This window comes from Danio rerio, chromosome 21, assembly GCF_052040795.2.
Source record: "Danio rerio strain M-AB ecotype USA chromosome 21, GRCz13ab, whole genome shotgun sequence".
Lineage (NCBI taxonomy): Eukaryota > Metazoa > Chordata > Actinopteri > Cypriniformes > Danionidae > Danio > Danio rerio.
The window spans coordinates 30,664,025-30,682,175 of NC_141041.1; the positions used below are offsets into that span (position 1 = coordinate 30,664,025).

An 18,151-nucleotide genomic window follows, 5' to 3' on the forward strand; every position below is an offset into this window, starting at 1 on the left:
AGATGGAAATGGACAAAAAAAAAAAAGAATAATTGGCATAGCTGCTGTTCATAGTGTATAGGCAAGATGCAGAAACTTGTATGGAAACCTGCTAAGTGATGCATTGAGTGTATACTTTACTAAACAGATAGGTCTTTAATCTAGTTTTGAACTGAGAGAATGTGTCTAAGCCTCGGATGTTATCAGGTAGGCTATTCCAGAGTGTAGGAGCCATAAAGGGGAAGCCTCTACCTCCTTTACTCGAAGATTTTTTTACACAACATGACTGTTGTTGAAGGTAATATGTTAGCATACCTGTTTGTGCTGCTTCGTCTTGCTTGAAACATATTAGCTTCAAACCATCTCACAATAGTAGCATTCTACCATGTACATTTTTTTTTGTAAACATGTTAGCAAACATGCTAATTTACGTTAGCATGCCATATAATGTTGCAAACATGCTAATTCACGTTAGCAGCTTGCCAAATTTTAGAAACATGTTACCTTGTTAATTCATGTTAGCAACATGAACCTCAACAACCTGCTAATTGAACATATATGCTAGCATGTAGTTGGATTTAACAAAATGCTTATTTAAAATTTATGCTAAAAACATACTAAAACACATATTGACCTATATAAAATGATAAACATGCTAATTTAGGCCAGCTAAATTTTAAACTTAATTTGACTTTGGCTTCTTTGAGTTAAACATTTTAACTTAAGCTTTTGTAAAAATATTTAACCTTTCAGACCTGGTTTTTCATGCCAACATCAAATTTTTGTCCTGAGGCTTGTATGCATATTTACCAGCCTTTGAAAAGATTCATTGTTGTGCATTTTAGATCATTTGTGATTGGCCAATGACCTCCTTTGTGTCCCTTTTTAATCCATATGAAATGAATGAACAAGACCGTATTCACCACTTGTAACTATTGTAAAGACACATAAATGGCTTTGTGTTCTCATGGCTGTGAATGAGTTTGTAAGTGGATCTGTGTTTTCCTTTGACTTTCTTTTTTTTTAAATGGACCAGGCTGTGCCAGAATACTCCTGTATAAAGGTTTCATGAGAATGGTTCTGTAAATCTCTCAAGGCCACCTGCTCCCACCTAGTCAGAAAGACACTTTGCATCATTTTCATGATAATCATTTTGCTTACCAAATCACACCAGCTCACTGCTTTATGTGCCTCATTGCACAAGAAGAATATAACCCAAATCCACTGCTCCATCGTCATACAGTCCTAAAGCTTGACATAAATGTGCCGCTATTGTTTACATCAGCTTCAGATTGTAGCGTCTCTGTGGAGCTCATGTATCAGTGTCATGTTCTCTCTTTCTCAGCTTGGGCACAGGCACTGCATTGTTGTGATTTTGGCAGAGGGATGTCTCTTATTCAGGAGTAGACAAGTATAAGGAATGGTTAGACCACTCGGTAACTAACCACAGAAGATTTTAAGTGAAACAAGATGCCTTAAATATGCTCCCGTTGGAAGTAATTCTTCGCTTTTTGTCAAGGGATTTAGAGTTTTGCAGATCTGATGTGATTCAATACATCTTTATTTCTTTAGTTTTTCTTTTGCCCTTTCATCTGTGTGGCCTTGTGCTGTGCAAATATCTTTCCTTTGCAATAGGCAGACCTTTGAGCACATTTTTGCTATATGACCTTTTGTAAAAAGTTATCAACCGGTTTTTTTTTTGTTTTGTTAGGAAATAGGCAAATATGAACCAGGTGCCTATGTTGAACAAAATTTGGTTCAGTACACTTTTGACGCAATTGTAGATATTGACATTGACATTGACATTGACGTCATTTCAACCATCACACAATTTAAAATTAGTTTTAACAATTTAAGTTTACTAATCACAAACTTTGTTTACATGAAAAAGAATGAATAGGGTAATTTTAAAATTCAAACTCTCTATTTTAATAATGCTTTTAATTGATTCCTTGGAGAACTTTTTCTTTTTTTTTTCTTTTGACTTTTTAATTCATTTCTTTGTAATTTTGTATTGGTGGTATATACTCTTTCAGAAATAAAGGTACAAGAGCTGTCACTAGGCCAGTACCTCTTTAAAAGATACATATTTGTACCTAAAGAGTCCACAGTAGTACCTCAAGGTACATATTACCCAAATGCACCTAAAATGAACCCTTGAGGTATGTGGAACTTTCAGCTACAAATATGTAGTTTTTGAAAAGGCACTGTCCCAGTGACAGCTCTCGTACCTTTATTTCTGAGAGTGTGCTGGACTTCTCCAGTCATTTAGTTCTGTTTTTTCCCGTATTGACTCTAAAATATAAAAAAAATAATGTGAAAGATTTAATTGTTTAACTCTTATGCTGTTAGATTTAACTCTTATGTGCTGTTAGAAATGTTTTCATCTACTCTAGAGGTGATTGTTGAGTCTTAATTTGGCCATAATGTGTTTCAGCTAGCAGAATGATTTTTCCAGACATCTTATTGTGACTCATACTTTGAGAAGATGGTTTGAGATTTTTAAAGAACTCAACAATACACTCTGGACAAATTTACTACCCTTTTGTTATGTTCTTCAGGATAAAAAAATCTACCAAAATAAATAGAAATTGCATCAGATAAATATTTTTTTCAAAATATTTTTGCATAAATCTGTTAACCAACCTCAGTCTGGATCAAAACTGCTAAACCGCTTGGTAAATCAGAGGATTTTATGTCTTTATTGCTTAGTTCACAAATGATGTCACTGATTTGGTGAAAAGAAGACACAAAAATTACTTTTCAATTTGTGGACTGGATTTGTTTTTTTTTTTTTACCTTTTATCAGAGTCAGAGAGATTGCCTTGAATGCACCGTTTTTGATTGATTTACATTTTTTTCAATTTGCTGTTGGTGGCTGTTTTTGCCCCATTGACTTCCATTACAACCAATTTTTTTTTTTTATTGCAAAACCATGACACCATATAATCATGTATTTTTGATTGTTGGTGGTTTTCTCTGTGGGGAAGAGGTAAAATTAATCAAATACCTTGATGTGTTTAAAAAAAATCTAAATATGCATAACAGAACTACATTGAGTAAACAAAACAAATGCTGTATATTTATGCACCATCGAATGTGGTTACAATGGAAGTCAATGGGGCAAAAACAGCCACCAACAGTAAATTAGGGGAAAAAAAAGAAAATCTAATAATGCATCAAAGCCAACGTTGTTATTAATCTCTCATGTCCAAGACTGAAAAGATACAAAAAAAAAAATCCAGTCCACAATTACTTTTTTTTAAAATATAAAAAATACATAATTTTATGTTTTATTTTCCCCAAATCAGTGACCTAATTTGTGAACTTGCCAATTAAAGAGTTAAAATCCTCTAATTTTCTAAACCATTCCAAAGTTCTGATCAGGACTGAGGTTGATTAACAGATTTATGTAAAAAAATATTTATCTGATGCATTTTTACATCAGTTTAGTTTAGTGGATGGTTTCATAGGTAGTTAATTTGAACCGTGCACAAGGGTTAAAATATTTTAAAAATGTCTCTTAATAGATCAGTTTTATTGCACTTTAACAAATCTAAAAAGGAATTGTCTTTTATATTGTACATTGACTATGTTGTGATGCCTAAAGGATGTGGTAGCATCTATAGTTTTAGCTTTTTAGACCAAATAACACTCATGTCGCACCATATCTGTTTACTGCGGAACACTAATTGAACACTATTTGAGTGTTTAAGACCCTGAAATAGTCACAGCAAAGTTTTTGTTTCATTTTTTTAGGGCTACAGACATTGACAATAAATTAGCTGTGTTTTAAGAAAAATGTAAATATGTGAAGTTTGTTTTTCTCATCCTAATCCTGCCTTAATCCATGCCATTTCTGTGAAACTGGATGCAAACTAGTAGAAATGATATAGTAAGATCAGTGTAATTGTTGCTGTCTGCAGTGTTTATGATCACTGATGGAAGGAACCTACCAAACTATTTTGTGTTATGTAAACATGGAGGTTTTGGCTAAAACAAGACTAAACCTGGTCTGTCAATATAAATCTATAAGAATAACATCTAAGAATAGCTCCAAACTAGACTAGTCATCAGATACACGGATTAGTCAGACTCTGCAGTCATTCATTCATGTGTAAATGATGACTAGTGTAGTTTTGGGCTATTCTTAGATTGTCCAAATTTAGTCTTGTTTTACCCAAGTCATATGTTTATACAAATTTTTGAACACTGATACACTTGTTTTAAAAACAGATGTGTTACTACACGTTTCTGACACTTGCTGTAAGCAGTAAACCAGTCATGACAGGCTGGCCCATCTGACCAATTAGAAAAGCATAAACTCTTGGGGAAAGAGGAATTTAAAAGGGACACTTAGACCCTGTTTACACCATTACGTTTTAGTTTAAAAATGCAAAAGTTTTGCTACAGTTACGGCCTCCATCCACTCTACCTTGGAGTTTTCAAGCCCAGAATACAAAGAGTTTTGAAAACGCTGAAGAGGTTGTTTTAGTGTTAAAATGCTGCTGCTCTGTGTCTTTGGATAGGGAAAAACGGAGACATCTGAAAATGGAGGCGTGGCTGCAGACATTTGCCTGATTGGGGCTTTTTCTTAGTATCAAGTACAAAAAGTTCAGTCTTGTTTCCTTTCCTTTTAAGTTCAAACAAACTCCCAAGGACATGTCGGGTAAATCTTCAAAGGAAACTGTACTTTAATGTCATTCCCGTCAACCTAGTTGAGTTGTTTCACTTTCTTAACAATAAAATGAAAACATTACAAGGAGCTGCCTGTTTTCATTTTGATATTAAGAGCTTAACAGAATCGTGTAGCTACATATTTTTATGATATTTTTGCCATCTTCACTGTATGCAGATTTAAAACAAAAAATTGCCGCCTCTTTTCATCGAAAAATATAAAACATTCCCTGTCTCTTATCAGTTTGAATAATCAATAATAGAAATCAATACTAATAATAATTTTATACAATATAGGAAAAGGCAGGCAATCAGTCAAATGTGCAGAGGTGTACATGATCACATAAATGAATGTATTAACTTTATCTTTGCACTCTGCCAAAACACGTTACAAGTGATGGATTCAAAACACAGAGTCGTTAGATATAGGCTTATAAAAGATTAATTAAATATCATGTTTAACAATTATAGTGAGATCCAGCGGCATTATCTTTAATGAACAGTCCGACGTGCACTGCTCTCACCCGGGGAGGTGTGCTCAAAGCACCTATACTGACTGCCTGGGGATCAGACATGTGCATATGCTGCAGCGCATGCCAGAGTGTGTGTGGTCACGTGATGTGTGTTTTCAGCAGTGTGGATGGAGAGCTATTCAGAAACACTTGGTGAAACATCAATGTGGCCTGGTTCGTTTTCATTCTAAAACATCGTTTTAAAACTAAAATGTATTCGTGTACACGGGGCCTAACTTGCTTCCATTTGACTTAGTTCCTACTTTATCAGGCTTTGCCACAAGTGTCAAACACTTTTTCTGTTTACGTATTCATATTGTCATATGTAAATTTATTTATTGATTTATTTTTTTAAATGTAAATATGTTGATGTAATATAATATTATTTATTATATTATTTTTAATATAATAATATTTTATACCTATGAAAATGTTGAGGAAAGTTTAATAATAATGTTTGTACATATAATGGAATTTGTTTTATGCAAAGATTAATAGCTTTTAGCTTTTTAGTTTATACTTAATTCACTATATTTATCATGGTCCAAATTAATAGTGTGAGCAAACTCTTGGAGAAGGGTATAAATGGAAGTCTGAGCAACTCCAAGTGGGTGGGACTTGAGCTCCAAGAGGGCTGTACAAACCTGGATTTTTTTTTTTTTTTTAATATTTAGTGTCTTGTACATGACACTGAGTGCAATAGTGTGCTTTATGAACGTCTACACCTACCCCAACCCTAAACCCAACCTCACAGCAACTGAACGTGTTTTATTAAAGTTTACTACACCTACACCACCTATATCCAACCCCACTTGGACTTGTGCTGTGCTTTCCCTGTGCTGCTTTTCTTGCCTTTGTTGCTAATAATTCCTTCATATTATATGCACTGTGGGACTCTGCAGAGAGCAAATGTTTACATACACTGGAAGAATTTGATAATTTGAGACGGCACTTAAAATAGCTGAGCCCCTGATGAGTTGCCTGACTACTCTACAAGAGAGCTAATTGAGACGCACTCCTTGTCACACCTGTTTGGTTGGATAATGACTACCTTTTTATCTGGCCACCATCCAGTATCGTCCAACTGAATAGAAGCCGGTTAAGCAAGTAATGCTGTGGTCACTAGAGTTAGAGCATGCAAAATTCTGCCGCACAGTGCTGCGTAAAGGGGCAGGATTAAACAAGATGATTCGACATAGAGGTGGGTGATTAATCAAAACGTAATCAAAATCGACATTTAAAATCTATAATCAATCTAATTTTTCCTAGATTATTTTTTTTCAATTTCTTTCCCTACGTGTCTCATGACCATGTTCTGATAAACCAGGGGTGTCCAAACTCGGCCCTGGAGGACTGGTGTCGTGCATAGTTTAGCTTCAACTTTCTTCAACATACCTGCCTGGAGCTTTCTTGTATAACTAGAAAGAGCTTGATTAGCTAGTTCTTGTGTGTTTAATTGGGGTTGGAACTAAAATATGCAGGACACTGGCCATTCAGGACCGAGTTTGGGCATCCCTGTGTTAAAGGCTGTGGCTGATTTTTTTAATTTATTTTTTTCTTCTTTGGTCACTTTGCAACCACATCTTATCTTTGGTCAAGTAGGACGATGGATCCATGCTTGTGCCTTACTTTGTACTACATTGACAATGATTGATAGCTGCGCTAAGATGCCTTAAGATGGCATATTTTCCATTACAAAAAACTACTATTTACATTTAGATTTGTTTACAGAAGATGCAAGAAATTCACGATTTAAAATATTATTTGCAGGATATTTTGAGAACAAATGCCAAATTCCTCCTTCAGAGATGAGACTTTTTATCAACGTTTACATTTTAAATAAGAGGCAAGAGGAGTGGGATGCATTAGAAAATAATAAATTGCATGATGCGATTTCACAGGTCAAAGTTCATCAAGCAAACTGAAACTTGTCGCACGAGCTTGTCTTTCCAGTCTCTCAAATTTGTATGCGTATTAATGGAGCTCTATGGGGTGAGAAGCAGGCCTGGATTGGCTAATCGGGAGGACCTGGAGAATTCCTGGTGGGCCAGTCCATTTATTTATTTATTTTTAGCCACGAGGGCCGGTGTCCCTAGCTTCCTGCACTCTCACCAGTTACACTTTTTTTCATTTATTTATTTATTTGATCATAGCCTCACTCTTGCATTATTATTTTGCCACAGATCCGCTCTTTATTTCTCACAGCCCTGTGAGCAAATGCAGCCTGCAGGTTAATGATGAGGTAACTATCATTCGACCGAAAACAGCGGCACCTTAGTGAAATATAAGAATTTGAATAATTAATATTAATGAATATTACACCTGCTCAATAAAAATCTGATGATTTACTACATTAATAAATCTGACATAACTTGATCAGAAATCTAAAAAGGGGAGAAAAAGATTAAGCCATCAATAGAAAGTAATAATGAGGTTAAAAGTCTTGCAGATAACAGTGCAATACTTATTTTTGTAATCCAAACGCATTAGTGTAACCGCTTCATTGTGGTCAAGTGGTCGGCACGTTGCTTTACGACACCGCCGACCTGAGTTCGAACCTCACCTCAGTAATTTTTTTTCCCATTTTTAGTGTTAAGACATAATACTGTTCAGATCATTTATGTAGGTGTACATATTTAATTTTTTGTTTGACCAAAAAACTGGATGTCTATAAAGAATTTTGCACAGAATATATATTCAGATATTGCAGGAAAGGACATTGTGATGTTTTAAAGAATAGTGTTGGAGATTTAGCTACCCTTTAATGCTCTCATATTCATGAAAAACATTTGAAGTTCTAAAGCAGCTGTTTCCTTGAAAAAGAAATGAGTGTCATTAGAAACTGAATTGGAAGGATGTTATTTTTAATATAGTCAGTTGTGAACTGAGGTGGGCTGGTCTAAGGTTTGGAACTCCAGGGCTGAAAAGGAGTCCCACTCCGGCCCTGGTAAGAAGTGTAGTGTGACCGTCGTTTTAGCCATTTTACTTTGCTTAATTAATCAGAACACAAATCAGCGGATCAATCACACTTTCATTTGATTTAAACCTTTACATAAAGTTTTCATAAGTCACCTTTTATAGTCTGCTCTGCTCTGTTCCGCCTTTGTCTCCCGAGGCCTCGTCGTCCCTCTGATCCTTCAGTGATTCCCACTGAGTTTAATCAGTTCTGCTGTTGTTTCAGGTGTTCGGTTTTGGCCTTTTGAAGCTCTGTCCACAGGCAACATGATCACAATATGATATTGTGTTTTGTTCACTTTGGCCCTCTGGGCACTTCATCTTGTTCATGTTTTCCAGTATGTGGATACGCTTGAAATACAGCAATTTCTAAAAGACAGCCTTGAGGATCTCCTCGCGTAGCAGAGCTGTTTTCTCCCTGTCTGAGTGCATCGTTTATTTGTTTGTCTGCTCATTATTGCAGCACTCATTTATATCATATCTGGCTTGTTGTCTCACTGACCTCACTTTCTCCTCAGTTCGACTTTTGTTATCTCCCTATAAGCAGTAGCTCGGCTCCTGTGTAAACTCTGCTAATCACTGGGAGCTCTTTAGGCATGCAGATAACACTTGTAGTAGATATCAGTACAGCAGTCTGATGGAAGCTTCGTCCTGTGACACTTCTGTCTTTTGCGGTGTCTCTCTGTAGATGCTGCTGCAGGTGGGAGGACGGCACTCTGCCCTGGGGCTGCTGGCCATGAGGAGGGTGTGGAGTTTGACCCGCTGTGCCCACACCGCACCCCAAACCCTCGAGTACAAACCCATCAAAAAGGTCATGGTGGCCAACAGAGGTAGGTCAGTGTATGCAGTCCAGGAAAGCACATTTTTGTGGTGCTGGACACTGGCAAGATTGTTTAAAAACAGCTGATGATCATGGCCAATTATTTCCTGTCATTTAAAGGCAGGAAAATGCATTAAATTCATGTTGCGTGTCTGTTTTATGCACTGAAAAATACTTTGTGGTGTGGTAAAATGAAAATACTGAATATCTATTTACAAAAAAAAAAATTATTGTCTTTAATTTTTAATTGTAATATTAAATGTTAGGATAACTAGAATTTTCTAACTAAACAATGTAACATTTACCCATTTACTTGATGTAATAAATACAATAAGTGGACTGAATATTGAGTGCAAAAAGACTGGAAAGAGTTGAATATTATTCATTTACTTTTATTCTTCTAAACTTCTAATTGTTGTAAACCTAGTAATATTAAGTACATTTTACTAGTATAATATTATTAAGGGATCTGTAGTAATGGATGTGCAGTTCTCGACATACTTTGTGGGATTTATCTTGCATCTTTCAAAAGGGATAAAATAGGGCCCCTTTATCTTGGGTGAATGTGATGACGAAATTTCATTTTGTAAGCTCTTCTTCAATGTTGATATTTGATGAAGTGGAGATTTAATGTTTAGTAACATAAAAATAAATAGTTTTATTATATCTGTATGTAAAATGAAAGATTTCTGACAATTTAAGTATTTGTAAAAATTTGTGCATTCACATAGTTTTGCTTTGCTGTTTGTGGCTTTCAGATTTAAAGTTTTCAGAGTAGTGTTAAAATAGTGTTTTTTTTTTCATTCAGATAATTAACTGTCCAGCATGTAGAGTAAATGCCTCTCACTTGAAAAACAAATAGTTATTTTAATGACAAATTATATTTTCAGGTTTAGCTGTTAATTTGTAGTTAATGCATCACTAAATAATTGCATAACAGTATATATACCAGTCATGTGACTGTCAAATTTGATACATTTATTTTATTGTGGAATCTTTTATCATGGTATATTGTGATATTACGTTGTTTTAACTAGAAATAATTTATTAATTGAAATGATAAATCATTAAAAATGGACAAACTGCAGAATTGTCCTCTTAATAACAACTTTGCAGATATATATTATATAGTAATATTTATATTTAATTAATATTTATTTATTTTTTACAATATTAACATTTTCTCAATTAGATGCTAAAGTGTTATCTTAAAATTATTTTTAAAAATCTGAATATTTCATATTTTTGAGGATGCTTTCACACCTGTGGATCGATTCCTTTTTTTTTTTTTTTTTTCTGAAACGGGATTAAAATTGTTACATTTGTTGCTCTTTGTTCTTGGTGTGGTTTGCTTTCACACGGTAAAGTTTCTAAAAGGACCAAAACAGCTAAAACAAGTCACGTACGAGTAAACTCTCCTCACATCGGTCAGCGTTTCATGGTTTATTTTCCAGGGTCCCGCTCCGCTATCATTCGTCCTTATTTGAATTTATGATGATGTGCAATTAGATATTATAAGCTAAAAGCTGTGCTTTTTAATTTTAAATAGTGACACCCACAGACATTATCACTAAACATAAATCAGAGGTAAGACTTTCTCATACATAGCCATTGGCTAGAATTTATGCATAGGCTTTTATGTTATAGAAAGAAATAACAGATAAACTAAGACTGCAGTTCGGTGAATTTTCCTAATGAATAAATTGCTCTCGTTAATAGTTTAGCATGCTTTCCCTTTCGTATTTGACATAAAATGTATTGATAATTCTCTCTTTATATAGCCGTATATATGCCTATTACGTATTCTGAGTACACTATGCCTTTCTTGCTTTCTCACAACTATCGATCTGCTCCAGAGATTGATTTATTTCAATCGAGCCAAAACCATCTCATTCAGGCGATCTTAGACTGATTGTTTTGAAGCAGATCTGAGCACTATATATATATATATATATATATATATATATATATATATATATATATATATATATATATATATATATATATATATATATATATATATATATATATATATATATATATATATATATATATATATATATATATATATATATATATATATATATATATATATAATTTAGTGCAGAAATAAAACAGAAATAATACGGAAAGTACAGTGTTGATATTCTGAGTGTAATTCTCTCTTGTTTTTGCTTTGGTGTAAAAACACACTGATCGAATGCACTGTGTACTCATGACTTGTGTGTCTTCATTGCGTTATAGGTGAGATTGCAATCCGGGTGTTTCGGGCATGCACAGAGCTGGGCATCCGCACCGTGGCCGTTTACTCTGAGCAGGACACGGGACAGATGCACAGACAGAAAGCAGACGAAGCTTATCTCATCGGGAAGGGGCTGCCACCTGTAGCGGCTTACCTTCATATACCAGACATCATCAAAGTAGCCAAGGTCAGACACTGCATCCTCACTACAGTAGATTCTCTGCTAATCTCCTTTACAGTATTTCACATTTTTGCTTGTTCTGTCACCTACCTTAAGCAAAATATTTTTTTAATACATTTTTTTATTTTGAGTTTCCACAAGAAAATGCATATATATCATAATCTCTCATACAGAAAGAGACTTGCAGATCTTTCATATGCTTCATGTTTTCCTCCCTTAAACAACAACAACAACTATAAATGGTAAAACATGGGGAGCTACAAATCCTTTAAAACAGAGATTTCCAAAGTAGGGCCTGTTTTTAAAAGAGATTGTCATTTATTTGACGTAACCTTTTTTTTTTTTTTTTTTGTATGTTTTATTGCTGAGCTACCAAAAAAAAAATTGAAATGAAATGTTTTAATTGAATATTGTACATGAATAGATTTTTAAAAATGTAAATGTCTTGACGGGTAAAGGACTATGCCGAAGACATTGGTTAGTGAATCAAGGTAAAAACTAGTGAATCTCTATTCTGCCGTAATTGAGATTGTTTGTGTTTTTATTATAAGATAATTATAAAATGTAGAAAATGGTGTATTAGTTAATATAAAGCAATGTTTTTTAGTTATTTTTAAATATATTAAATAAATTAGGAAATTACCTATTTCAACTACCTTCGGCCCACTAGCCTCAGTCAAGTATATGGTTTTTGGCCCTTCATAAGAAAGTTTGTGCACACCTGCTTTAGAATATTGCCTTTAAAAAAGAAAACATACATTTACATGCATTATATTAATTTTGTAAGTTACAATTCAAGAAAAATTCGGGCATATTGGTGAAATTTACTTAATCCATTTACTCCCAAGTAAAAAAATAAAAAAGGATTCGGTCTGTTTTAATAAAAAATAAAATATTTATCAGTATCTTCTGTCTGTCTATCAGTCTATCTATCCATCTATCCATCTATCTATTTTATTAATTTTAATCATTTTTTTGTATTTTTATAATTACTTTTTTACTAGCTGGCTGAAGAATAAATAACAGCTGGGTGTCTTTATTAATCCATCTATCTAAATTTAACCTCAAACAAAAAATATATATATTTATTTACATTTTTCAAAATTTTGATGAACGTATATAGCTGCATTTGCGATTGTCGGTGTGCATTTTTAATGTAAAATTTGTACGTTTGCTCTACTGATTGTTATAATTATTGTTTGTTGTTTTTAAAGTAATTTTATTGAATTAATTGTTGTTTTGCAGATTCACAGTGACATGATGATGGGCAAAGTTTATTCCTCCAGTTAAAAAACTCTTTAGATGCCAAACTTAACAAATAAATTATTTAAAGATTTTTTTAATATGAATTAAATATATATTTTTAAATATAATTGTGCAGTTTTCACACTGAGTCAATCAATCAACTAATTAATATTAAAAATAAAATATTTAATTAAAGTATTTATTATGCAGTTTTCATACTGACATGGAAGTGTGAAATTTTTTTTCAAACAAAATTAAGAATGTACAGACACCATTTTTAAAAAGGTTTATGTATTAATAAACCATAATATTAATATTAAATCATAAAAAAGAGGTAAACTAAGTGCCCTGTAACTTTTTTTCTTTTTTCTTCTTATTTATTATTATTACGCAATTCACACACAGGCATTACAAAGAACAGTTTGTTTTTTCCACCTGTATTATTTATTTGTCATGTATTAACACTTTTGTTGAAAGGGTTTTTACGGGGTTATGGCAGATTAGGATCTTGTGACCTGAAAAATACACACACAGTCTGCTGTGATTGGACAGTTCGAGTACAAACAGGCCCACAAAAAGCAGTAATTGCACATAATTATGCCTTTTGACAAAAGGGTTCAGAGTCTGCAAAAAAAGCTTTAAAGCTGTCGCAATAAAATCAGGCTCAACAGGCAGCTGGTTCTCGCATCTCATTTTCTTATTAAATACCTCAAGCAACAATCTACGCACCGTCAGTCAGTCTATGGCTTATTCGGTAAACAAATCAATTGCTTTAACAGCTTGTCTCAGAAAATGACCAATGTGGTTTAAAGCATGCGAAACATTCCTGACATCCTGTCATGACATGAACTGCACCAGTTAAACTCGGCCATTAATTCCCATTATCTATTGCTTTAAAAATTAACACAAATTATCACAAATTAAATTCAGTCATGCACCATTTTCTTTACTAGCACATTGTCACAGATAAACATCTTAATGGAAAGACAGATGTTTTACTGTACTGTAAGTGAAAGACAAGTGTGATTTGTAAAATCATGATTTCTGCATGAGTCACATTGGATGCAATGAAGGCCACAACTCTCATGATTCCAAACTCTGTCACAGTTTTATAAAAATATGCCTTTGTTTGTTGTGAATACAACCCCCTAGAGGCAAAATGCAGAAATGTTGTCAGTGCTGTTTTATAAAACTAATTCCATTTTAAGATTCTGTTGCTATGTAAAGATATTGCTGTTGCTATGTAAAAATATGTATTTCTGTTAAACCAGACCAGAAATTGAGGGTGCATTACATCATTAGCATGGTGACACAGTACATGGTCTGTTCACTAGTTAAAATTGCTTATTTCTATGAATTTGAACATTCTTCAAAACACTTTAGATAATGCAAGCGCTTAAGTCAGCAAAATATTTAACTCCGTACTAGTTTGTTTGTGGATTTTTTTTGAATACAAAAATTCAAGTGAAAAAATATTGTGCCTTTTTAATAAAGTGTAGTTTTTTAAATGCAATGTGTCAATATTGCCCTATCAGATGTAACACACTAATAAATGTTGGATGATTAAATCTCTATGATAGCATATGTTATTTTGTTACTGAAATTGTGTTCATTTCTTTCCAAAGGAGCGTAAATATTGTACATATATAAAGGAACTTCTGGAGAATGTTTACTCATTAGGTTGTGTTATTTATTAGTCTGACATGGATACATTGTTGACTGCTGTGAATAACCTTGTATAAATGCTAGACGTGTAAATGCAGATAAATCTTATTTTTAATAACCTCATCATTGTGAATAATAAATGAAATCTTGTCGTAAAGCAGTCACTTCAGTAATGGCATTTTTATTGTTAATAGTGCAGCTAAATGCTGATATTTTTCTATCTGTTGTTGGCAGGCAAATAATGTGGATGCCATTCACCCCGGCTATGGCTTTCTGTCAGAACGAGCAGATTTTGCCCAGGCATGTGTGGATGCTGGGGTGCGTTTCATTGGTCCTACACCAGATGTGGTGCGCAAGATGGGAGATAAAGTTCAGGCCCGAGCTATTGCCATCAGTGCTGGTACACTATTTCATCATGTTATTTTTGTTGTGCTATATCATCAGTTGTGTCACTGAAGATGTTATAGCGGTGTCATTTTTATTATATCATAAACATCCGTCCATCCATCCAATTTTTATTTTATTTTTTTTCATAGGGATTGAAAAAAGATTATATGCTTTGAACCAAACGGCCAACTATCTGGTGGAGCACACATAAATGTGTTTTTGATAGGAAAACTGATAAAAAAAATTGATAAACTGTTTATTGATACTTATGCTTTCAAATGATTTTTTAAAAATTATAATAAATAAACAGATGATTTTACATCTAAAATGTAAAAAATTTAGAAAGTCATCATTAATATTTTTTGTACAAAAAAAAAAGAAACCAAACGCATAAAAGCATTCAGAGTACAGTTGCACCTGTTGGTATTGTCAATCTGGCAACCCACATGTGTGTAAAGTCAGAGGACAATGGATGGCTGGGGAAAAAAAACCATGTCCAATAATTTGAAAATGGACTACAATACAAAACTACATACACCTTATTTTTTCATAGCTGTATCATAGACAGTGAAAGATATGGACATAGTATCTGTGCCGTCACCCAGATTTCTGAAGAACGCAATAGAAGCTACAAGTTACAAGCTCCATCGCCATTTTGTTTGCGCGTCATCGCACCGACCAGGGGATATTAAACAAGGGCAAAGAGACGGAGTATGAGCGAAGCTACAGACTTTTGCTAGCATTTTGCTAAGACAGGCTTTTCTTTGGGAGAAACACTTAACACTTTATTACCTGCGACTCATTTGTGTATTGACCACATGTGCTTGGTTTAAGGCTGTAACGATACACGATATAAAATCGAAATCGCGACACTCAGATCTACGATCCTGTGTCGCGGTGTGATAAGGGAGAATCGCGACACACCCCGTACCTTTCCAATAACGTCACGCGTGCCTGCAAAAGTTGAGCTAATTAACACTTTTTTCGTTCGACATTACAAGCACTGCTCCGTTTAAGCCCTCGCAATATTTAGCCGGGAGAGCTCGCACGAAGCTGTGTGTGCTGAATGTGTCAAGAATATCAAAAACAAAACCAACTTAACCCCGCTTGACAACCGACAACGCCAGAAACATTGCCAATGCTGTCAAAACGGCCGGATTTTCAGCGCATATACGATGATTTGCTCACACTGTTAATGTGGCTGCGCAGAGGGATGGGCATTCACCAAATGTCAGGTAACAGCCAAACTTTTCTTTAACCGTGCTGTGCGATTTCTGTTTGAACCTTTGGGAGAGCTGACTGACAGGTACAAGATGCATGAGGTCAGAAAACACGACGAAGCTTTTAGTTAAAATAAACACAGTTTCTATAGTTATACTTTATTTAGAGATAAAGGTATATGGCTCTGCATATAATCACTCTATCTTGCTGGAGTTTATAGCCGTTTCGCTTTACTTCAGGGCGCATTAACGCCGCTCTGAAGGTCTAATCGCTGTTTTAAGTTATCCAGAGCTGTATGAATATACCAATCTTGAATATCACAATAGTATTAAATATTACAATTGTAACAACACAGACAGCAACACTTTTGCACAATCGATACCCAGCTGATTCAGCCGTTTCATGAGGACCGCGCCTCTTCTTTTTTCCTTAAAGGCAGTAAAGGCGCCTCGTTTTCGGCCACTTGTTTAACTGCAAGGCATACTTAATTTGCGGGACCATAACGTATTACCCGTGCCTACTGACACATTTGCCAAAGAAGCAAAATGGAAGAAGAATATTGCTGTTTGATACAGACCTGTTGATCCTAAACCAGCGCTTATGTTGACCTGGATCTGCGTAATAAACGCAACAAATAGGCTTTACTTTTTATTTTACAGCTTAAAGCATGTACGCAGATTAATGCAATATCATAATTAAACAAACTGTTTACAAAAAGTCTACATATGCGCGCGTGTTGTTGTCTTTTCATTACGCAGCGCGCGCACTTGAACCACGAAGGAGAGAGAGGAAACCATAGGCTATATCAGAACATATTCTTTAAATAATGATTTCTATTAAAATGTAAAAGGTTTTGTGATTATAATAATAACAGCGGGGCATTAAATAAATGCATATTTTCCGTAATTTCCGCAATTTGAGGAAGTCAGCTATTTTTATTTGATGGATGAAAAAAAACATATGATTGGAAAAAAAAGCCTATGCCGGTTATTAAAAAGAATCAGTCAGTATTTTCGTTTGTAATGTAAATAATTATTTAAGTGAAAATAATTTAGGGCAGTCCCATTTATTTTATTCATTTTATTTAGATTATTCTGCTCTTCTGTGCTAAACACAGCAGGTGCGTGAAGATGCTCTGTTGTTCTGTTCCGCTATTAATATATAAAAATAAATCAGTATTTTAAAATGCAATATTTATTGTGTCATACACAAAATAGACACGTCAATTTGTTTAATATAAAATTAATAGTAATCTGACCAGTTAACGAGCGGCGGTTGTCGGTTAGCAAAATTAACGAAATGAGAATCCCTAGTAGCTATTTAATTTACTTTTTCTACGTAAGAGAACTTGATTGAAAAATAATTTTCAACATGCTTGAACCATCTACACAATGGAGTTTAGTTCTGTTTGGTTTTTCAACAGTATTTTGTTACAAAGAAAACAGAAGTGATATATTTAGGCTATTTATTTTATATATGGCTATTTATATTGTTAATAATTTGCATAGTTAATATTGTTCTTTGATGTTTAGTTTATAAAGATTTTTCAAATGTTATTTAATTAAAAACAGTTTTAATTTTCCCCCCACACGAAAAAAATTAAATAAATCGTGATACGAATCGAATCGTGGGTCAAAAATCGTGATACGAACCGAATCGTGGGTTTGTTGTATCGTTACAGCCCTAGCTTGGTTGTATACTATATCAATAAAGTGTTTAGTCTTTTTAAAAACGCTGTTGTAATAGATTGAGCCACTAAGCATTGTTCTTGAAATGTTTTTCTACAGGAGAAAAATGCGAATTACTTTCAGTCTGTGTTAGTCAATGCAAGGCTATTTATGAAATCCAGACATAACACTGTATGCCAATGTTTCAGATGACTGTTCTATAGCTTACAGCTAATCAATCTGTCAGATTCTGGAGTGCTTTTCAGATCTAAAGAAAATTATAGATAATAAATTATTTTAAATAAAACGAAAAACATTTGTAGAGATGATAGAGGTATATAATTTCACTCACCTGGGAATCGGAAGTCACGTGAATTGTTTTTTTTTTTTAGCACAATTAAGTGCACACAGCATGCCAAATAATTGTAAGAAATAATTCAAAAAGGCATTTGTAATTCCAATCTGCTGGAATTACCCCCTCACAGTTGTCATGAAAGGTACTATTAGCTATATGAACCCAAATCTTTCTTTGTTTTTTTTTGTGCTGTAAAGTTATCAGTTATCCATTTTAAATCCATTTTATCCATTTTAATAAAAAAA

General features: G+C 33.9%; 1 protein-coding gene across 1 annotated transcript in view; it reads left to right on the forward strand.

Moving 5' to 3' along the window:
- Positions 1-18,151, forward strand: part of pcxa (pyruvate carboxylase a) — a 224,914-nt gene that overhangs the window by 5,817 nt on the left and 200,946 nt on the right. Inside the window, 3 exon segments of the mRNA NM_001328356.2 lie at positions 8,812-8,953; positions 11,188-11,372; positions 14,511-14,676. Coding sequence (NP_001315285.2) covers positions 8,812-8,953; positions 11,188-11,372; positions 14,511-14,676 — 493 coding nt within the window.